The sequence below is a fragment of the Solenopsis invicta genome, chromosome 3 (assembly GCF_016802725.1).
Source record: "Solenopsis invicta isolate M01_SB chromosome 3, UNIL_Sinv_3.0, whole genome shotgun sequence".
Lineage (NCBI taxonomy): Eukaryota > Metazoa > Arthropoda > Insecta > Hymenoptera > Formicidae > Solenopsis > Solenopsis invicta.
The window spans coordinates 3,298,607-3,323,072 of NC_052666.1; the positions used below are offsets into that span (position 1 = coordinate 3,298,607).

At 33.0% G+C, this 24,466-nt stretch overlaps 2 protein-coding genes across 4 annotated transcripts in view; one reads left to right on the plus strand and one right to left on the minus strand.

Annotated features, from left to right (window-relative positions):
• Nucleotides 1-217: 217 nt before the first annotated feature.
• The window catches only part of LOC105197333 (ATP-binding cassette sub-family G member 1), a 39,205-nt gene continuing 14,956 nt past the window's right edge, over nt 218-24,466 (minus strand). The window contains exons 1-12 of one of the 3 annotated variants that reach the window (XM_039446924.1): nt 20,215-20,361; nt 10,224-10,387; nt 9,593-9,903; nt 8,518-8,691; nt 6,599-6,809; nt 6,217-6,321; nt 4,041-4,186; nt 3,796-3,964; nt 3,372-3,472; nt 2,986-3,141; nt 813-931; nt 218-704 (exon numbers count right to left, since the gene is read on the minus strand). In XM_039446924.1, coding sequence (XP_039302858.1) covers nt 479-704; nt 813-931; nt 2,986-3,141; nt 3,372-3,472; nt 3,796-3,964; nt 4,041-4,186; nt 6,217-6,321; nt 6,599-6,809; nt 8,518-8,691; nt 9,593-9,903; nt 10,224-10,383 — 1,878 coding nt within the window. In that variant the 5' untranslated portion in view covers nt 10,384-10,387; nt 20,215-20,361 and the 3' untranslated portion in view covers nt 218-478. Of the gene's footprint in view, nt 705-812; nt 932-2,985; nt 3,142-3,371; nt 3,473-3,795; nt 3,965-4,040; nt 4,187-6,216; nt 6,322-6,598; nt 6,810-8,517; nt 8,692-9,592; nt 9,904-10,223; nt 11,508-20,214; nt 20,362-24,466 lie in introns of those variants that run through there. The other 2 variants (XM_039446923.1, XM_039446922.1) reach the window with 2 other exon arrangements.
• Nucleotides 12,447-16,009, plus strand: LOC113006093 (LINE-1 reverse transcriptase homolog). Its single transcript, XM_026142030.2, has one exon. The coding sequence runs from the start codon at nt 12,695-12,697 to the stop codon at nt 15,911-15,913; it is 3,219 nt and encodes a 1,072-aa protein (XP_025997815.2). The 5' UTR covers nt 12,447-12,694; the 3' UTR covers nt 15,914-16,009.

Genomic DNA, 24,466 nt, shown 5'->3' on the forward strand with positions numbered 1-24,466 from the left:
GTTAGAGTAACATAAACGTATTAGAGTATAAAGTGTTCACACATCATTACAAGGGATCCAGTTTACAGCAGTCGTAGATGTCAAGCATCGTCCTGCATTTGTGTGATCCTTATTACGAGCTAGCGAATTAAATCGTTTTTGCTCGGGATCGGACCAAGTGGAATCTTGTTCGAGCGAAGGATCGGAGATGGTTTGATTAAATTAAAATTAGCATGGGTTAGATAAAAATCATAAATTTATTTTAACATTGAAAACTGAATGATTATAAAGATATCAAAATTATCATAAAGATTGATTATACAATTATCGATTATAAATTTATGTATTTTAAATTTACAATTGTGATTATTTCAAAGAGTATTTTGTGTAGGTGTGTGTGTGTGTGTGTGTGTGTGTTCTTATATGAAAGTATATCATGTATGTGTCGATTGAGAGGTAGCATTGGCGCAGATTATTTCCTCGGTTCAAGATTAACACGTCACTTTTTCGCATAATAAAGTTTCCAATGGAATACTGCATAAACGATTATATGGAAACAGAAAATCCAAGAGCTAAGTATTATCAAAATGACGTAAAACGGCATTGTTGGAAGGTCCATTGTTGAGAGAATCTTATTTGTTGAACTGAAGTAACAATAAATTTCAGAGCACGACAGATTAGGTCGATCAAGGTAGATCGCCTGCAATGTTCCTTCAAACATATATCTGCAATAAAATTTAATGTGTACTGAAAAAAACATGCTAAATTGAAACTATAATAAGGTACGTCTTTGCACATAAGCAACAATTTTAGTTTAATAAGTTTGTATGTACCTGTAGTAGCTTAGAAATGTTAATGGTTTTATATACATCGGCAATTCTGTTATTTTCACAAAAAATCCAGCAAGAATCATTAATGGTATATTAATTCCCGGTATCAAAAATACACCTAACTAAAAGAAATTATTTTCGATTAACTATAATATTATCTTTTACATTAAATAAGAATCGAAATAAAATTTAAATGAAAACCTAATCAATGAACTGGTATGTTTGATATATACAGGGTGTACCAGTAGAATCCGGAAAAATTCATTATAAGTTTTCAGAATCATTTATTTTGTTAAAAAATAACAATCGTATAAAAAATATTTTTATATTTGGTATATATATTTGGGTTAGGGCATTCCTAAAAAAAAACAATTTTATTCTATATTGTCCCCCTCTACTTCGATGACCGCTTCAATTTTGGGCCGGAAGCGCGCGCATGCTTTTGTCAAAAATTCCTTCACCATACACGCGAACGATGAATCAATAGCGGCTTTCAGCGGTGCAACGTTAGGATGTTAAATCTTGTTGGAGTGTTCCTCAAACACGCAGCACACGAAATAATCTAGCGGATAAAGTTCAGGCTGTTAGCCAGCCAAAATATCTTACTCCAACACATTTTCATAGTTTCGAAGAGCCGATTCGGCACTAAGTGGCCCTCTAAGAACCTTCTTCGGACCGTTTGAAAGCCGTATAGCGATGAATAATGTCGTAAACTGTTGATTTCGAGTAATCGGAAAACTTTACTATTTTTGACACGGTACGTCCCGCGCGAAGATTTTCAACAAACACGGCTCTCCGGTTATATTTTGGACACTGATTAACCAGCTCAGCCATGATAAAGTTATGTTTTTGTTCCCAATAAATGAGGCTTATTTGAATGCTATCTAGTTGCCGGCTTACAAGCTATTATATAGCAAAAATTTTAATTTGAAAATTGTCCGGATTCTACTGGCACACCTTGTGTGTGCGTGCGTGCGTGCGTGCGTGTATATATTATATATATATATATATATATATATATATATATATATATATATATATATCAAACATACCAGTTCATTGATTAGGTTTTCATTTAAATATATAATAATACCTTAATTTAATACTAGAAACATGTCAATATAATACCTTTATTTTAGAGGAGAAGAGGGTAATATGACACCTATTTTCATTTTATTGAATAATTTTGTTTATAATTAATATTTTCTATTAAAACTTGAACGATTACATTCGTCAAAGTATTGACAGATTCTAGGCTCAAAGTAATAAGACATTTATTATTTAGAACGTGATTTATAAAAATCTAATGCCCTGCATATTTGGTGGCAGAAAAAAAATGGTTGTAATATGGCTATCTATAAAAATAATTTTAAAAAATTAGTTTAATTTAAAAGAAACAGAGTATTTTGTTACAAAATTATGTATTTTTAATTTTCCATTGTTTAGAATTTTCTTGATTTAGAATTTTCCTGCGTTCAGAAACTTTAGAAATACCATTAGAAATTTTGTTAGAAATATCATTTTATCTCTGTTTAACATGAAACAACAAGCATAAAATGATGTCTTCAATGTTTCTAGAATGACGATCGATTTATCAAAGAAATATTTCGATATAAAAATTTCACTTAAAAAGCCATATTAAAAAATTCTATGTTATTGTTTTAACTTTGTATAACTCGAAATGTGTATAGTCGATTAAAAAGGTAAATAACAAAAAAACACTCAAGTGTATGTACATGCATTTGTTTGATAATACACTCAAGTTTAAGAATAATGAGAAAGTATGAGTAATTAAAAGATAAAGATGTATGTTGAAAAAATTTAGAAGTGCTCAAAAGTATAAATGCCTTATAATAATTGTCACTCATTATGTATTGCCATATTAGCATCACAAAAATACGGCGGGCTAGTAATGAATAACTCCATAAGCAATTATTAGAATACGTCACTTAATAACGGAGGTAATAGGGGTAATCATATTGTCGACAGTAACCATAATACCCTCTTCTCCTCTAGATAATAAATAAATCACCTGTTGATTTATTAACTTATTAATATTATAACAATTTTATTTAATTTTTTCATAATATTGTAATATATAATGTTGAATTTTTAAAACTTTCTAATACCGTGAATATTAATTAAAATAATAAAGGAAAATTCGATGTTTAAATACCTTGGTGCCAAAAGCTGTGCCTATAAATATTCCGAACGTTTGTCCAAGAATCACAGTTAACAGACAAATGCTCCAAACCTGTATAATTCTATTAAATACCATTGGCTGTCCTGTCATGTAATATGTTATTAACAAGAAAGATGTTGTGCAAAGTATCTAAAAATCAAACAAACTTTTACCTAATTTGTAAAGACAATGACATTTTTGAACTGACACTATAATGGGTTCACTCTTTTCAACTGAATTTTTTGTGTTATACGTTTTCTTTCTAACGAGAAAAAGAAAAAATATATAATTCAGCTGGAAAGTACTTTATATTTAGACTAAACTTTATGTTTAAACGAAATAATTAGCGACAAAATTGTGCATTACAATTTGAAACATACTTGCACCGGAATATCCGTTAATACTTTTACGCTATAGTAGGCTTTGAAAGAGTACCAATTATTTAAATGTTCCTGTAGAAATACCTTCGCTTCCGTGGGAACTACAATGAGATATGTTTAACATGTTATAATTATAATTTATGAACTTCAAAACTTATTTCTTCTTATTTTAAATAAGATAAATTGAAAATATTGCTATTGAGATTGCATTTTTATCGGTTTTTTTTTTTAAATTACCAGACTGTAGTAATATTTAATATAATTATTTACAAACATAAAGTACAACTGTTTATATATTATGTTTATATACAATATAAAAAGATACATATATGTATACATACATATAGTCATGTATGTGCATATGCAAGTATATATGTATATAATATGAAATATAAAGTATATTAAAAGAATCTATGTCACTTACTCATCTGCACTGTCTGTAGGGCATTTATTATAAATAAATACATTTGAACGATAAATAAGCAAGATATATTGCTTTGTACTTTTATGGCGTCGTCACCAAAATTATAAAATATTAATCCGAATAGAAGCCCAGCTGTGATGTGCGCTGCAATTCTTAGTTTTGTAAAGGTCTAAAAGATCGATCAAAATAACATTCTGATTTACCTAACAAATCATTTAAATATTACTTTAAACATTTGTACTTACATTATCTCGCATGATACAGATTAGAGCTCGTGAACATAAAATCTTTTGCTGCTGCCATGTTGATTTTTCGGGTCTTCTGATTTTTGTGGATGTGACTGTATTATCTGTTTCGAAATTTTGTTCGAAATCAATCGATGAATTCTGTTCTGTAAAATATTTATTAATTACGAGATGAAATCATAGAGTAAAATGAACTTATTTATTTTTCAAGCATAATGTTAGCAAAATATATACAACATTGTTTTTCAATAGCAGTCCAAAGGACCACGCACGATTTTTATGAAAAAAACTCGTTTGGTCGATTTGTTTGAATTTTTTATATGGTGTAATACTTGCATTCCGAATAAAAAAACCTCAATTTTTAAATTTTTAGAATAGGGTCCTTTTACATCTGTGAGCTACTCTTTTTAGTAGAGCAACTTCATGATCTATGTGACCTATGTACGTATAAGGTGTAAGAGAAAAAGTATAAAATGAGAAAAAATATGATTTAACCTTTTATTAAAAAATATGATTTAACCTTTTATTAATAGGGATAGGTGTTAAAACTACGAACAAATTAATAAGAAAAAGATTAATATAAAAATTATAAATTTTCTAATAGAATTCAAATAAAATACACATATAAACGTATGATAAAATTTAAAAAATAATATAAATAATATAAATATTTGACATTGCAATGATTTAGCAATTTTTTAAAAATTAGTATTATAAGAGGACAAAGATAATCTTAAATATTGATCATGATGTTCATTAATTAAAGAAAATATGTCTCTTTTTCAATTAAAACAGGTTTTAACTTTCTTCGCAGTATTATAATTCTATTCTATTTTAATAGTTTTTGCAATGCTGTAATTTTTTTAAATTTATTTGACTATGATCAACTAAAATAATAATTTTTAAGGTTTTTTTAATAGAAATGCACTACAACATATAAAAAATTTAAGCAAATCAACTGAGCACGTTTTTTTCATATAAATTGTGCGTGGTATTTTGCAAAAAATTTCCTCAAAGTTACGTGACACTTATTTCATTTTATTTTTTTAGATGGCATTAGAAGACTTGTAAATCCTTACACAAAATTTTTTTGTAATGTCTTGGACGATTATTGAATAATGTATAGATTTTGCTAACATGTATTGTTTATTAAAGAATAAATAAATTTACTTCTTTTCATATTGAGATTATTAGTATAACAATTGAATATTTTCTTTTTATATAAATTATAATTATAAAGGGCAGTATTAGTATAACTATTGAATATTTTCGTTTTATATAAATTATAATTATAAAATTATTTTATATAAATTATAATTATAAAATAATCATTATGAATAAAATGTTTAAATATTCAATTATATATAATATACGTAGTGTGTCTGGTAAGTAACGAGACTGAATTTTTCCTGTCAATAAGAAAAGGTGTAGGATTGATGGGGGCAGGGGATGTCACGCGAGCTAGGAAATTCGGTCGAATTGCCTTCGAGACTTTGAAATGTGTAGATGGCGCCTGAAGTGAAGGTGTGTTTATGATAAAAAGACAAAGGTAGAGGAGAAGAGGGTAATATGGCTTCCCCATTTACATTTTATTGAATAATTTTGTTCATAATTAATATTTTCCATTGAAACTTGAACAATTACATTCGACAGAGTGTTGTTTGACAGACTCTAGACTCAAAGTAATGAAATATTTATTATTTAGGACGTGATTTATAAAAATCTCATGCACTGCATAATCGGTGAAAGAAAAAAGTGGTTGTAATATGGCTATCTATGAAAATAATTTTAAAAAATTAGTTTAGTTTAAAAGAAACACAGCACCTTGTTACAAAATTATATATTTTTAATTTTCCATTGTTTAGAAATTTCTTGATTTAGAATTTTCCTGCGTTCATCACTTTGATGTCATTTTGACTTATTGTTTTGCTTAGGCCAACGTGCTCGATGGTTTGCTGCATTTTAAATCTCTACGCTAGCGTTAAAAACATCTTCATTTCAGATTTCAAGCGCCATCTAAACATTCCAAAGACTTGGAGGCAATTCAGCCGGATTTCCTAGCTCATGTAACATCCCCCACCGATCCTGCCCATAGACTACCCTCCACTTCTTCCTATTGACAGGAAAAAGTCGGTCCCGATACTTACCGGACACACCATGTACACATCATACTTACTACTTTTATATGTACTGCGCGATTTGAATTTTTCATATTCATCACGACAGATCTTATGTAAATTTTTTAAATCTTCATCTTTCTGTTCAGTTATCACCTCAAGAACTGCAATCAAAAAAGTACAATTAATACCGCAATTGTTCTTTGTGGTTAATAAAGAGTAATAATTTTATATTTTTTAAAATTAATGACAAAATCTACCTTTTAATGACTTTAAAAAATTTGCAGTGCAAAAATTAATAAAAAAAATTTATTTTAAAATTATAAAGAGATGTGTGAGTGAAATGTATATAGATTTCTAAAATACTTTATATCAATTTACTTTTCTTAATTTTAGTTTTCTTATAATTTATTTATCAGAGAGTGGTACAAAAAACATTACCAAATTCGGCTATGTTGTAAAAGCTAGGACGCGTGAATCCGGCAATGTTGTACGTGCTCAAGATCTCGCTTTTTGGTCCGCAATACATACATTTTCCTCGATTAAGTACCATGATGTCATCGAAAAGCGAAATCATACGACCACTAGGTTGATGTATTGCACAAACTACAGCGCAATTTGCTTTTGTCATATTGTGCAATATGCTAATTAACTATTTAACAGAAATTATATATTTCCATACAGTATATTAAAAACAATATTATAGGTAAAAGAAAATCATAACGTACAGCTTTTACAGACCAAAATTGCGTTTGGGGATAATGCAATTGATCAATCGATAAATTAAAAAACTTGCTTTATATTGTAACGTTACTGCCGTATAATTAGAATATTCTGCACTTGTACAACAGTGCTATCTAAAAGTTTTAAATTTGAATTTTGTATCGATTACTTAATGCTATCTTTTAGAATGCAGTAGAAATAAAAATCTTTGACATGTGTATGTGTCAATGTGTATTAATGTGATTTCAATACTGATTAAGGCCAGACTTTTCGAAGTTTATTGGTTATCCCTTGTCGCAACCATGAGATATAGATGTGCACCAGAAAATGTGTTTGAACGACTTAAGGAGATATCTCCGTAAGCCTTTTGAAACAATTTGACAGTTTTCGAAATTGACAAGAAAGTTTTGCAAGAAAATTATATTGCCACACGTTGGTCTTCACATTCATCTCTCACAGCGTACCGAGGAATATTTCTATTACGTATAAGTTTTATTGCATACCAGCATTAATTACGCAGTTACACAAAAAGTGTCATGTCCTTGAGATTAGACCCATGTTTTACTTTAGATTTTAGATACGTGGATGACATTGTATTCTCAGAGCCGTAGCCACGAGAGCGCCAGAGGGTGCGCGGCTCTCTAACATTCTTTTGGCACCCTAAACTAAAGTCCTATATGAAGAGAGAAGCGACATTGATGTCCGAAGCTCTGATTGGTAATCTGATTGATACTTGATTGGCTAAGCGAGCGGCCATATTGTGACCACAGCTGTTTGCAGAATGATACGAATGGTGTTTGATGACGTTAGAGCGGTCCCAAAATGGCGGTAGAGGACTCAATTGGATACTGAAGGTTGTGGTGCGGGTTCGATGTTGCTTCTCTCTTTATATAGGACTCTACTCTAAATAGAACAAATAACGACTAATGTACTTTTACACAATCTATTGCTTTTTTACCGTTAAGAGTGTATTATTTTATTTGTGTATTTAAATACAATGGAGGACGTTTTTTTGTTTATACATAGATATAATACATTATTATTTTTGTAATTTTTATATTAATATATTTTGTTTTTAGTTATCTAAGAAAGCTTTAAATTGATATCTTAAAATATTATTTTGATTAAATTGTAAGCACTCTCTACTTTTTCTCAGGTACTCTCACATAATTCGTTCTAGATACGATTGTGTGTACTTTCTACTACGTAGGTCAAGGATAAATATGATATTGAATGTTTTGTTTAATGTTTATCATCCAAGACTTACGGTTAAGGTGGAAGAGGAAAAAATAAATTTTCTAGATATAACTTTAATTAAGAAACACAATTTTATGATGTACGATTGGTACCAAAAACCGATTTTTTCCTCTCGATATCCCAATTTTTATCGAAGCGTTTATTGTACTTTTAATAATTAATTGTCAATATATATACTAATTACACACAAACATCCAGTGTTGACTCTTACGGCATTAATTTATATTCTGATTTTAGATAGCATTATTAGAAAGAAGTAAATTCAGTCAAACGTTTGAACCGCACTGTGTATAGAATTATTAGCAGCTTATAACAATATCGATCATTTTGATAAAACGATTGTTATTGATTGATAGCAGTATTAATAATTTATATCATACCTGGTAAGACGCCGCACTGTCAAGACCGCTTGTTGGCTCATCTAATAAGAAAACTGATGACTTGCTGATTATTTGCACGCCGATAGACAATCTTCTCCGTTCGCCACCACTTAATTTTATTACTAACGTGTCCAAGCAATTTGACAACCAAAGATTTTCTGCGATATTGTTCACCTGACAGAAATATTTGATGCATTGTACATTTTATATATATATATATGTGTGTGTGTGTGTGTGTGTGTGTGTGTGCGTGCGTGCGTGCGTGCGTGCGTGCGTGTGTGCGTGTGTGTGTGTGTGTGTGTGTACATATATATACAGGGTAGACAAAAAGTATTGGACCCCCCAATATTTCCGTTCCCTTGCATTTTACAAGAAAATGTTTCAGACAAAAGTTGTAGGGTTTAAAAAGATCTATTTATTCATCTTATCAGTTTGACCTTGGATGGCGTCGCCAAGGTCAGATCGAAATTACATTAACTTTTTTAAATGGAACACCTAACATTTTATTGCATATTCTTGTAGCTTATCTCAAGATCTTTCCAAAACACTACAAGAAAGTTTATTTTCGTTGAGTACTTTCCGAGTTGTGAGGCTTGAAAGCTACAGTGTACTGTAGTGTTGGTCCAGCCAGTTAAGGCAAGAGTGGCGTGTGAGTCCGGCTTGCCTTAACTGGCTGGACCCACACGCCACTCTTGCCTTAACTGGCTGGACCCATACTACATTACACTGTAGCTTTCAAGCCTCACAACTCGGGAAGTACTCAACGAAAATAAACTTTTTTGTAGTGTTTTGGAAAGGTCTCGAGATAAGCTACAAGAATATGCAATAAAAAGTTAGGTGTTCTATTCAAAAAAGTTAATGTAATTTCGATCTGACCTTGGCGACGCCATCCAAGGTCAAACTGATAAGATCAGTAAATAGATCTTTTCAAACCCTACAACTTTTGTCTGAAACATTTTCTTGTAAAATGCAAGGGAACGGAAATATTGGGGGGGTCCGATACTTTTTAACTACCCTGTGTATATATATATATATATGTAATTTGTACAATCGCACTTAAAATTTACATACTTACAATTGAATTAATCTCTTGTTTGTTCTGATTACCGTCGAGTTGTAATCGAGCCGCTATGTAGAGCGTTTCGCTCGTTGTGAGGAACGGCAATAAATCAAAGTGTTGCGGTACGTAACACACATGTTTACGGAACATTGCTCGATTCCACTTAACGTCGTTTATTGTGATAGTACCTTTAACATCTAGGGGTTGTTTTCCCGATATAATTTTCATCAAAGTAGTCTTTCCTGCACCGGAAGGACCAATTATTACTGTAAACTTCCCTGATTCAAAATGCCCCGTGACGTTATGTAAAATTGTTTTCTCAGCTCCTGCAGTAAACATTCATTAATTGATATTAACTATTTCTACGTAACAATGCGTACAACGCAACTTTTCTCTCGCGCGTACGTATCGCATTTACGGCGAGTCTCGATAACGCACATCCCGATAGCACACAAACCACTCACAATGGCAGATGCCTAGAGATTTTCCGTAGGTTGTGTTAGATAAGTCAAGATGATTGGTTGGTAGGCTATCGGGATGTGCGCTATCGGAACCCTCCCTCGTATTTACACATTTTAAGATCTACATATTCTTGTAAAACAATGGCGAAAGCTTTCTTAAATTAGTATGTGTAACACAAACTTGCCTTTGCGGTTGCGAACCGAGTAGGAAAGATCGTTGAATTGGATATACATTTTTGATTTCCACTTCTCGGCTTCCAGCAGTTGTTTTGATTCTTGCAACTCGATCTTGCACTCATTATCCAACATCGTCGCTGCGTTATTTTTAGTATTGCTTTCCGGCATCTTTCTGAGCATTTTGTAAAACAGTTAGTCAATATTTGATTAATTTAAATGTCTGTTTACAATCTCGTCCTACTTATTGTATGTTCAAAGTAAAAATTGTCTTTCATCTTCACAAAACGTCTAAAAGATTAAGTCTATCTGTGAAATGTATCGCATATGGAGCTGTCAGTTGCGACTGTCGAGTTCATACAATGAAAGAAACGATTTCTCTTAGTGTAGAACTCATGTTGCGATTGACTACAATCTTTAATGTATTCAATTCACCTTAATGTATTCATGTAATGTATGATCACAGGAAATTAACAATTATCACCGCGTAGAATTTTTTGCATTGGAATAGTTAATTTGAATATTTTATTTTGAATCAGCTAATATGCAATAGATTGTCATCACACAGATAGAGCGTTTAATGTATGAGGTGTGCTTGCGAAACAAAAAATTCATTCTACTTCGCTCTTAGGCTGTATGTTTACATGTTTTAAATTGCAAAAAGAGACGTTTCAAACAGCATAAACTTTCTCTATCGTTTTTGCATTCGTGAATAAAAAAGAATTATTTTAAAACAGTTCTTCTACTATAACAACTTCAGTATTTAGTTAGGTAAAACATGTATAAAACCTTTTTTATAGACCTTATTACAAACTTCATTTTTTGTTTGACACATATTTTTGTAAAATAAAGATTTTTTGAAATAATTAAGAAAAAATGTTTTTTCTTTCTTTAAGTATATTTCGAAAACTAGACGAGAACACCAATTAGTTTATAAGGAAAAGTTGTGCAGTATCCTTGCCTCTATAACATATGTCAAGGTCAACATGATTGGAGCTGGGTTACTTACAGTGCACAATTACTAAAAAATAGACTTTTAGGCGCGCGCGCACGAAAAGAGGCGCCTTTTTTTTACCTCTTTTTGAAAATATAATATACTCTGTTTTATTTTCTGCTTGTTATATCGGTCTTATTTCTTTTTGTTGAACGGTTTTTATATTTAACTAGAACTGTTTAACTATTTGTTAAATAAATCATCACAATATTAGTATACAAAATTACGTTTGTATTTATGATGAAAATATCATACATAAAATCAGTGAGATAGATAATAATAAATGATAATGAGGACTTCCGGTTGGACGGCGTTGGCGTGCATTCATGTAGACAACGCATGTGAGAATTTGATAGCAGATTGGTGTGATTGCGGAGAGTGGAAAAAGAGAAAATAAGAGGCGAGGGAAGAGGACGAAGGAGAGGTGTCGAGACGTTGGTAGAAACAAGAAATTGAGCAGGAGTGGACCACAAGGAAGGATCCAAAAGCTGACCAAAGAACAGGTTAGGAATCAACCGGAAGGAAAGAGAAGAAAGCGAGGAGAAGGAGCAAGCACGAAGAGACTACAGAGATAGTAAACAGATGGCGCCACCGGGAAGACCGGCAGGATGTAAGGTGAAAGAGGAAAGTAAATGCAATAGCATGGAAAAATACGTGACAGGAGGAGAAGAGATAATAATAAAAGAAATGAAAAAGATAGGAAGAGAGATTGAGGAAAATATAGGCAAGAGGATGGAGAAGATGATAATACAATTTGAACAAATTAGAGAAGAGTGGAAAGAAGAAAAACGGACAAGAGAAGAGGATAGGAAGAAAGACAAAGAAGAATGGAGAAAAGAGAAAAAGAACCTGGAGAAGAGAATAGAAATCCTGGAATGGTAGAGTGAGAAAAAAGATAGAGAGAAACGAAAAAACAACATAGTAATTAGAGGAGCGTTCAAATGGGAAGATAATAAAATGGAACAGGAAACAAAGGACTTCATAAGGGATAATCTGAGGATAGAAGCGAATATAAACAAAGCATTTAAGGTACAGAACAGAGGAGGTAAGTGCACAGTAGTAGCAGAAGTAGGAAGCTGGGAGCAAAAGAGAGAGATAATGGTCAAGAAGAAAGAGTTAAGGGCTGGAATTTTTATCGATTACGATCTGACAAGAATGGAAAGGGAAATGCAGTCGCAATTGAGGGTAAAAGCGAAGGAAGAAAGAGAAAAAGGAAAAAAGGTCAAGATGGGATACGGAAAGATCATGATAGATGACAGATGGTACCGATGGAGCGCAAGAGAGAAGAAACTGACAGAGGAGAAAAGAAGAGGAGAAGAATGAGACGCAGGCGGCGGGGATGGAACAGGGAAGGGAGGGGGGTTAAGAATTGGTTTTTGGAATGTAGCGGGATTAGCAAACAAATGTGAGGAGGCGTGGGAATACCTGGAGAGCTTCGACATATTAGGACTAACAGAAACGTGGGTGGACGAGGAAGGATGGAAGAAGATGGCAGACAAAGTCTCAAAGGAATACATCTGGAAATGCATACCGGCAAGAAGGGAACACAAAAAAGGAAGGGCAAAAGGCGGGATCTTGAAAGCAGTAAGAAAAAGTTTGGAGGAGGTGGAGATTAACGAAATAAACGGAGAGATGGCAGAGACTAAGCTGAAATACAACGGAAACAGATGGAGGATCATTACACTCTACAGCCAAAAAATTGAAGAAACGATGAAAACACTAACGGAATGGATACCAGAAGAAGAGGAAAACTATTTACTGATAGGAGGAGATTTCAACGCGAGAACTGGAAGCGAAGGAGGCCCGATTGAAGAAGAAGAAGCAGAAAAGAGAAGCAAAATCAGACGGTCCATAGACAAAGTGAGTAATAGAGAAGGACGAATATTGCTGAATAGAATAGAAGAAAGAGGTTGGTCAATTTTAAACGGAAGTTTTGACAAAGAAGGAGGATGGACATATATAGGAGGATCGGGGATGTCAGTCATAGATTACATAATAGGAAATGACAAAGCGTTAGGGGAAGTAAAATCGGTGGAAGAAGGAGAAAGAACAGAGTCGGACCACATGCCATTAGAAGCAGAATTAGTAGGAGCACAAACAAAGAAGAAAAACGACAGAAACAAGAAAAGGGAAATAGAGAAAAGCGTTTGGACAGAAGAAGGAATAGAAATGTACATGGAAATCTGCAAAGACTGGGCGAGCACACAGGAGGAAACGGAAGGAATATGGAAGGAGATAAGTGACAAGATAAAGAAATCCATAATAAAACAGATAAAGAAGATAATTCCATGGAAAATAGGAAAAAAACAGTGGTACAACAAAGAGTGGAAAGTAAAGAAAAGAGAATTAAGGAAGACACTGAGAAATATAAAGAAGAAAAGAATTAGCAAAGAAGACTACATTGCAAAGAGAAAAGAATACAAAGAGTGGTGTAAAGAGCAGAAGAAGAAGCATGAACAGGCAGAAGAAGAGGAAATCCGAAGGATAAAGAGCGAGAAAGAGGCGTGGAAGTATATCAATAAATACGGAAAGAAAAGAAAGGAGGGGATATGCGACAACATAAAGATGGAAGAATGGAGAGATTATTTCATAGGACTCGGAAGCATACAGGAAAAAGAAACAGACATAGGCGAACGAGAAAGCGATACAGGCACGAAGATGGAGGAGGAACCAGGAGACATAGAAAAGGAAGAACTAAGAAAAATATTAAGGAAACTAAAAAATGCAAAAGCCCCCGGAGAAGACGGAATAGAGAACGAGGCGTGGAAATTTATGTCAGTAGAAATAGGAGAAGAATTTTGGAAACTTATCAACAAAATATGGAAAGGAGGAGGACTACCAAGAGATTGGAACAGAGGAGTAATTAGCCCAATTTACAAAAGAGGAGAGAAGAACGAGATAAAGAATTACAGAGGAATAACATTATTGGACTCGGCGTACAAAATATATGCAAGCATACTAAATGAAAGGTTAGAAAAAGAAACAGCAGATAAATTGAGAGAAACGCAGTTCGGATTCAGGAAGGGAAGAGGAACTATGGACGCAGTCTTCACGATAAACTACATCGTGAACAGAGAATTGTGCAAGAAAGGAGGAAAAATATTCGCATTTTTTGCGGATATGAAAGCAGCTTTCGATAAGGTGAATAGAAAGCAGCTGATAGAGTCGATGGAGAGGATGAATATAGAGACAAATCTGAGACGGAGGATCACGGAAATATATAAAGAGACAAGAAATGTGATAAAAATAGGAGAAGAGAAATCTCAAGAGTTTTGGACAGGTGGAGGACTCAGGCAAGGTTGCCCATTAAGCCCAGCACTATTCAACATATATATAAAAGATCTGGAAGAAGAGATGGAAAAAGGACAGGCCGGAGGAATAGTAGTTGGCAAAGAAAAATTCTGGACGATAACATACGCAGATGACATCGTTTTGTTGGCAGAGAGAGAAGCGGATCTGAAAGAGATGATGGAGAGGTTCAGGAGATACCTAGAGAAAAAAGAATTGAGCCTTAGTCCGGATAAATCAAAAGTGATGGTATTCGAAAGTGGAAGAGGAAGAAAAAAGAGAAGAGAATGGAAATGGAGAGAGGAAAATGTGGAAGAGGTCAAAGAGATAAGATACCTAGGATATATGCTACAGAAAAACGGAGGTGCGGAGAAACATATAAGAGAGAGACTGAGAAGAGCAACAATAGCGATGAAGAGGACTTGGAGCATAGGGGAGAGAATATTCAAAGAAGACCATAGAAGAAGAATGAAAATGTTTGAAGCACTTGTTGGAAGCGTAGCGTTATATGGAGCGGAAGTTTGGGGCTGGAAAAACGAAAAAACGTTAGACGGAGTAAAGAGGAAGTACGCGAAATGGATTCTAAACTTGGACAGAGGAACACCGAATTACATATTATTGGAGGAGACAAAGATGGAAGAGATTAGAATACAGGCGATCAAAAGAGCACTAAAATACGAGGAAAAGGCGAGAAAATCAAAGAAGAAAATAATAAAAGAATGCATAAAAGATTTAGAAAAGTGGCGACCAGGTGCAGAAGAAGGAAGATGGGAAAGAAAGAGAAGAGAGGTGTTGGAGGAGGCAGGAGTAAACAAGGAACAGCTTAGAAAGGAAAGAGAAGCAGGAAACGAGGAGATGGCAGAGAACATCTTGAAGGAACTAAAAATTAAAGAGAGCAGAGAGAGACAACAGAAGATAAACAAATCCAAGTACAACACCAACTACAAGATGATTGCACAGGAAAAGAAACCAAAATACTTGGAGGGGAGGATGAAGAAAAAGGACAGATGCTTGATAGCCAGATACAGATGCGGGAATGAAACGAAAGGGAGTCAGTATTGGAGAGAAGAGGAGGAAAGGAGATGCAGAGTATGCAAGAAAGCAGAAGAAAGTTTGTACCATATAATGAAAGATTGCGAAGCAACAAGAAGCGAAATGTCGATAGAAGAACTCACTGGAGAAGAAGGAAAGGGCCTACAAGTAATGAAAAAGATAGAAGAGCTGAGGAAGGAGATAAACAGGAAGGAGAAGAAAGAAGCAGAAGAGAATAAGAAGGAAGAAGTTCAAACAAACCAAAGATCTAATTGTAACGCTAATGTTAATGTTAATGTTGAGGGTGATATTGATTTGTTAGCTGTTGATGATGTTAACTGTAATTTTAAACTATTGAATTTTAAACTATTGAATTCTAAACTTTGAAGTTTAAGTTGAATTTGTAATGTAATATAAACAAAAGTGTATGTAACCGGAAGCCATCCTAAGCCGCAAGGCAAACGGATTAAGAACAATAAATAATAATAATAAATGATAATGATTGACATTAAACATTACATATTTGAATCACACTATTAATCAAATTACAGATCAATAAAACTGAACAAAGAAGACTCAGTTAAATTTGCGTCATTAACAACCGACATGGATGAAGATGATTTTCGGACAATTGGATTCTGGATGTACGTCGAACAAGAAATAATTTTTTAAAGAAAGGAGAGAATTTAATATGGTTATAAATGTTGCAACGACAGAAGAAGTAATGCAAGCACAAGGAATTGAAAGAATAGAATTTATTGAATACTGCTGAAAGGAATTCTATATGTAGAATACACACAGCTTAAAGGAGTTCTATATGTACTGTAACGACATCGCTCCGCGCACGGACGGTGATCGGACGGAAACGACGTCGCGAAGGGTCGCCGAAGGAATTAGATTCGTTTTCTAGTTGGTACAACGATAGGTGTTTATTTAATAGACATTAACGCGTAAAAACAGAGCAAGTGACAATTGTACGACGTGAGCGTAATGAAGTTATACAGAGAGCAAAAGAAATGGAATACTAATGCGTGGCGAGAAAATATAATCTACGTTAATCTAAGCGCGCAGACGGACAGACGTAACAATGTGTTTTTGCGGACGTAAAAACGGATCGGATATTTACAATCTATCTACAGCGTGCCCGCGTCGCGAGACGCGTTTTGCGAAACGACGTCGAACTCGTTTCTTGGAATTCCGACGTCACGGCTCTCCGAGACGGCGACCTTGTTGCGGCCGTGAAATTGTTTCATGGCGCGGTGCGTAGTGCGGTACAGCGGAGACGCAGCGCGTACATGGATCCGTGTATGTCAATGTTCGACTGCGCGCGGCCCGTCGCGAGAAAGTTAATATCGCTGGTGTAATCGCTGGGTGGCACTACCTCACGCCAAGTGCGTTTGGTGGAGGCACGGAGCACCGTACCCCCTTACGTGTAGTAGCACCGGACTCGGGTTGCGGTAGGGAACGCCCTGCGTCAAGTGGCTTGACGGGGCCCAAGCTGTCTTGAGATCGCTGCGGCGTATGAGGATGGCGGTTCGGATCAGTGGCGAAAAAGATCGAGAGTCAAGTGTTTTGACTGAGACTGAGGCGCTCGATCTCGTTCTCGACCTGGGAATCTTTTCGGCACGCCGATCAAAAGCGGACAACGTATCTGGTATCTTTGGAGGGCAAATACAAAATACAAGAATATTTGAAGGAGTACGTAGAACGAGTAGAAGAACATTGAAATTTGCAAGTTTGTAAAATAAAGTGTGACAATGGAAGAGAATGCGTGAATAAAGATGTTTTATTATGGTATAAAAGAAAAGGAATTGTATTGGATACAATACCCAGGGGCGAATTAACAAATTTTCCGCTCCTAGGCTGTTTATACACTGCCCCCCCCCCTTCCACATTAAATAGATTATCCATCGATTATGCACATCAATGTAACATGCAGATTTGATACAGATTCACAAATTTATTTTATCTTTGAGTTTTTCTTGCGGCGCGATCCTCACTATCTCTTCTTAGAAAACTTCAATTTTTTTTTAGTTTGCAGTTTTTGTACAGTATAAGGTATAAAATGTGATATATATGTAAAATTTTTTTTAAAAAATATTTTACTTTAATATACACATGCTTACAAATTTATACAATACATTTTCGGATCTAAAGATTTTATTTAACAATTTTTTTTTTTTAATAAACAACTTTCATCGCTCATTTTGTGCCGGTGTGAAGTTAGCATTCCATGTTTAAAAAATAAATATTTTAATCAGAGTTCCATTTGCGCCCATAATACTTCTACAGTTCCTGGTAGATTAAAACAATAGTACTGTCAATTTGAATAAAAAAATTTAATTTTAAAAATATGGGGTGCCAGCTTCCCGTAGAACCCCAAGTTACGAAAGAAATAAATAAAATTACAAAACTTAAGAACTATCGCAGAACTATCGAAAAATATCAAAGAGCCGTCCAGAACTCGCAATGAAAAGATACTTTACTCTTGTAATTTAAACCAACGTTTAGGTTTAAAAATTGTTTATAAAGAAATAGCCGATATAACTCTTTTTGAAATTGTCAAAAGTATGCGACAACTACCGAGAACCGCTATCAAATCTATCGGAACTGTCAGCACTATGTTCTATGATGGGATGGGTTGCCAGCGGTCAGATTAAAAATGTGTTTTAAAATATTAGATATGCAAAACTATTTTTAAAATTTATCAGAAACTATAGAACTTTTCAAGAACTGTAATATTTTGTGATTTTATTAATTTTTTTCGTAACTTGGGGTGTCAGCGGTCAGTTAAAAAATGTTTAAAAATACTAAATATGCAGAATTATTTTAAAAATTTATTAAGAGCTATAGAACTCTTTGAGAACTATAAGATTTTGTGATTTTATTTATTTTTTTTTGTAACTTGGGGTGCTACGAAAAGTTGGCACCCCATATTTTTAAAAAAGAATTTTTTTGTTCAAATTGACAGAATTATTATTTTAATCTATCAGGAAATGTAGAGCTATTGTGGGTGCAAATAAAACTCTGATTAAAATATTTATTTTTTAAAGATGAGATGCCAACTTCACACCGGCTCATTTGGTCGCATCCTAAAATTTGTTGTCCTAGGCCCGGGCCTAGGTAGGGAATGTGGCTCCGACTATACCATACATAATTCAGCAGAACGGTAAAGCAAAAAGGTTGAACAGAACCTTATTGAATAAAATTAGAGTACTCTTGTTTGATTTAGGATTTAATAAGGATATGTGTGGTTATATTGTTCTGTTTATATAATAAATATAATATTGTTTTGTTTATATACAGGGTGTTTAAAAAATACCTAGCACTAAATACGTTACGAGATTTCTTACATAAAAATAAATAATAAAGTTTTCAAAAGAAAAATCGAGATATCAATAGTTTTTGAATGGTGAGCTGTTAAATTTGACCAATTACGGAGCGTAACCATCCGGCGCTCAGATACGTCGCACTCGGACTGTCTTATGATTTTCATGTCTTAACTTTTATGTATTAACTAAACAAATAAAAAAATAATGATATTCAAACATTTTGTTAAGTTATTACTTATAATTTAAGAAATAATAAGTCGAGTCTGCTTTATGTCTTTAAACATTTGTTTATTGGCTATTTTTAGGAATAGTTTTTGTCATAGGCGACGTTGATAAAGCTAACAAATTGAAAGGATTTCCAGTTTTTTGGATAGAAAAAACGTACTGCTGCAGTCCATGGAATTCGAAGGTCACGGGCGCGTTTGTTTGAGTGCGACGTGCCTGAGCGCCGGATGGTTACGCTCCTTAATTGATAAACAAGCTCATCATTGGTTCAACAGCTCACCATGCAAAAACTATTGATGTTAAAACTAATGATATTACACAAATAAGAAAAATTAAATTTATTTATTAGATTGAAATAAGGATGAGGAAAATAAACATGAAGGTTGTGTGAGAAGATGCAAATAATGAAAACAAAAAAAATTGATCTTTAGTCAACAGAAAAAGACAAAAAGGAAATTTAAATAATAACCAAGAAGAAAATCATGAAGACTTACAAAGGGAAAAAACGTGTAAAAAATCCAAAACACAGAGGAAGTGTCCGTTTTCAAGAATAGGTAATGTTTACTTATAAAGAAGCAACAACAGGATATGATAAATGAAAATGGTAAGAGGCTATAAATGAAAAAAAGAAATTACTAGATGGAAATAATACATGAGAAGAAGTAGAATTGAAGAATGAATAATATAAAGCAGAGAACGAGTTATTTTTGGAGGTTTTTTGAATTACAATTCATCTTAATCTTAACAACCAAGATATAGCGGAACGTTTTGAATGTACTTGTCTTTTAGCTGCATTAATTTACATTTTTAATGTCGAATTACTATACTTAAATATAAATTTCTATAACTATGCTGATTTTGCTCGTTATATAAAAATTAGCATAGTTTTATTCGTCGATGAAATGCGAGAACAGTCTGAATCTATGGTCCACTGTGAGGCAACGTCTCGATGTTCCGAGCCTCTTTATTAAAATGTAATAATTTAAATAAATAATAATTGTTCAAATAACTAATACTAATTTAACTGAATAAAAATAATGTAGATGAATAAAATGATTCCAAAATGTAAAAATTTTTAACATGTCCTCAATAATTTAAACAGATGAATACATTAATAATTTAAAAACTTACGAATAGTATAGCGCATGTATAAAGTACTGTGCTCGGTTGTGTATCTGTTTCGTGCGGAGCTAACTACAAGACTGAGTATGAAGATAGTCAAGTTATGCGCTCATGTAGAAATTTATATTCAATTATAGTTAGAGCTGTGCACCAATGTTATAAGTATCGGCGGCGGGCGCTGGTAATTTTTGTCACGGCGGCGCGGCGGCGGCGTCAATCGGCATGTATTTTGTATATATATATATATATATATATATATATATATATATATATATATATATATATATACATTTATATATATACTTTATATAAATATATAAATATAAATATATATATATATATTTATTTATTTATTTATGTACAGGGTGTCCGGAAAATCGCCCGAAATATTTTGGGACGTGATTCGGGTCTTCAAACGAAGAAAAAAGAGCTATATAAACATAGGTCCGGAAACCCAGGTAGCAAAAGGAGAACGTACAACTTGTATGTGAATAATGTTTGACAATTCTTCACGCATAGTAAATTAAATAAAGAAGCTACCTGTTTCTTCGCTACATTATTGTTCTACAAAATTATCTCAATTCTTGCACGATGAGTTGATCAATAATTTTCTGCCAAAAGCATTCTACATGTATCCTACTGTGTATAACTTTTCGAAGTTTCTATGTTCTTACTTCAGTTTGAAATATACTAATCCAATAGTGTGTGTATATTATTCGTAACATTTGGAGAGCATACTAAAAATTGGCTACAACTTAACTAATATAAAGTAACAGTATCGAAATGATGTAGCACTGTCATAGTGACTACTTGTTGATGGCATCTACCTGATTACAGTAGGATTATATTTAATTTCATGCATACGTGTTTTACGGAAATATAAGATTTCATTATAATATCATGCTACTGTTGTAGTTCAACGGTGAAACATTTTAATTACTATATTACTGATGGAATATATCCAATTATTATAGATCTATGCGCATTTATACGTAATGTATGTTCATCTCTAGCATATAGAGAGTTTAATCATATTATCATGCTACCGTTGTTGACTGATGAGGCGTCATTTTGTCCAATATATATTTTATATAGAATATATATTATGTATCATCATTCTTTGTTTTCATATTTCTTTGTTTTTATCTGTGTGAGCGAAAAGAAAGCTAGGTTTCAGTACCTCCCCAGTATCATCGAAGAAAGCATCGCAGAGGTTATGACAGATTTTATTAAATTAAAAAATTATAGAACAATGAGTAGCGCCGATAAATTTCCGAAACGAAGCCGGAAAAGTTTTGACAAATTGTCAGACAAGCAGAAACGACTTCGCCAGCAAGCTCATTATAATTCGATAATTAGAGCTGTCGAATGTGTAGCTACATCTTCAAATAGAACAATCGAAGATGATAAATGTAGTACTGCAACATCAAGCAGTGTAAATATTGAAAGTGCAAGTGACAATAGTTTTCAAGATGAAGCAGGTATTGCTACCTAGAGATAAGTTTATGTTAAAAAAATTACTATGTACGGCAGTAGCCACAGACCATGAAGCCGCGGACCAAAAATTTGTACTATCAATTTTTATAAAACAAGGGGTAAGAGCCAAACGCAAGTTATTGATGCAAAATAATCTGACATCATATATTTAAAAATTAATTTAATTTAAATTTCGGTCTACATGAGACCATCTTCAGTAAATGTAAAATACACATCCACCGAGGCCACGCTGGTAAATAAATATATATATTGTGTACATAGTTTCGTAACTTTTTCAAATGAGACAAAGACGGTGTAATGATTTGCGCAATTTAAATATAAAACTTTTCAAGTCTAATAAATTACAAAATGTTAACAATCATCGTTTATACATACGTCAATAATAAAAACAAATTATATGGCAATACAATTATTCTTCAACATTATCGAAAAAGAATTGAATTGTAATTATTGTCGCTACATTGAAAAAATGACATCAGTTTAAAAAATTGTTTAAAAAATTATAATTAACATTATATTTAAATATACATACTGAAATCTTTAATTGAGTATATTCCTCGTTGGATATGTATTTTACATTTACTGAAAATGGTCTCATGTATAGACCGAAACATCTAAATTAAACTAAGTCAGATTATATTATTTTGTTGCACTAATAATTTGCGTTTGGCTCTTAGCCCTTGTTTTACATAAATTGATTTTAATTCTCATGAGCCTATATTGTTCAATCTAATTTTTACTAAGTTTCACGTGTGAAAAACAATAAAAACTTTTATAATTTCTTCGTGGTCCGTGGCTACTGCCGTACATAATAATTTTTAATATAAAATTTTCTCCGTTTACTGATACTGGTATCGATCGATGTTTCTTTTGATCCAACAGATGATGATGATATTTTCTACAGTAGTGATACTTTGGATAGCAATTTGGATGAATATGAAGACAATAGTGATGACAAGCAATATAGCAATGACGACAATTTTAAAAGTGGTAACAATTCTACAGATGCGTACCCGAATACTGACTTTATTACGAACTTTACTAACGTGTGCGTTGAAACTAATATGACTCACGTTCAGATAAATAGAATATTATCTGTTCTTAGACAACATGAGTGTTTCCAGCAAATACCAAAAGATGCTCGATGTTTATTAAAGACTCCTAGAAAATGTGAAAATATAAAAGTTATTGAGCCTGGCCGATATCTTCATATCGGTATTGAAACAAATATTATAACAAAATTAAAAAATATTGATACAGAAATACCTCATGTATTACTTGTAGATTTTTCTACTGATGGCGCTAACATTTATAACAATGTTCAATGTGATGTATGGCCGATTCAATTTCGAATTATAAATATATCTGATAAACGCCCGATGATAGCAGGTCTTTATCAAGGAACAAAACAGCCTGCTAATTTCAAAGATTTTTTTGCTGCATTTAAAAACGAAATTATTAAATTAATAAATACAGGCTTCATGTATAATGGAAAAAATATTAAATTACAAATCAACGCATTTATCGCTGACACTCCAGCAAAACATCATTGCCTCAATATTAAGGGTCATGGTGGCTACTACAGTTGCCCTAAATGTAAAATTCCTGGGGAACGTCATAAAAACGACCGGACCCACATTTATATAGGAATAGGCTACGCTCCCAGAACCGACGAAGAATTCATTACTTTTCAAATTAATGATTCTCATATTCAGAATAATGACGATCGGCATCATAATGGCATTTCGGCATTTCACGATTTACCAATGGGATTAGTAAGTCAAGTCCCCATCGACTACATGCATTTAGTGTGCCTTGGCGTTGTTAAAAAAATTTTAGTGGCTGCATGGATTGATGGAAAATTTAAACCAAGAGCACTGAATATGGAAACACAAAGACATATTTCCGAGCGTTTACTAACAATAGCTGCATATAGTTGTCCAAAAGAGTTCGCACGTCTTCCGAGAAGTTTACATGATTGTCATCGATTCAAGGCTACTGAATTTCGGCAGTTCGTTTTGTATACTTCAATCCCAGTACTCTTAGATTTATTCGGAAAAGACAACAGAATATTATATTTTTTAAAACTACACTGCGCTATTCGCCTCTTAATTAAGCCAAAACTGAACGACGTTGAGATTAACAAAGCACAAAAATTGTTAGAATCGTTCGTTTCCGACAGCGTAAATATATACGGAAGAAATTTTTTGTCATATAACATTCATTGTTTAATTCATCTCACAGAAGATGTTCGAAAATTTGGATCTTTAGATCATTTTTCTTGTTTTCCTTTTGAAAACAACATGACATTTTTTCGCAAGATAATAAGAAGTCGCACGAAGAAACTGGAGCAAATTTATAAACGTTACGAAGAAAAAAAAATTACCAATAAGATCTTTCATGTTCAATTAAACTCAAGCAAAATAATTACTGCTTATCTTGCAAAAAAGATTTCCGAAAACAATTGTCGACCTGTTGTAATAGAAAATAATTTATTACTCCAATTTAATTAAATAAGAATTAACAATTTTACTTACAGTTTAGATGATAAGAATAACTGTTGTATATTACACGATGGCAGAATTATTATCATTGTCAATATTTTAAAATACAGCGATAGCACCTATCGTCTTGTTGGGAAAATGTTTTATAAAGTGGAGAATCTTTATGAAATTGATCAAGATTTCAATTCAACACACGTTGATATTTATAAATGTAGCGAACTACGACAAATATATTTTGATATTTTACCGTGCGATATTAA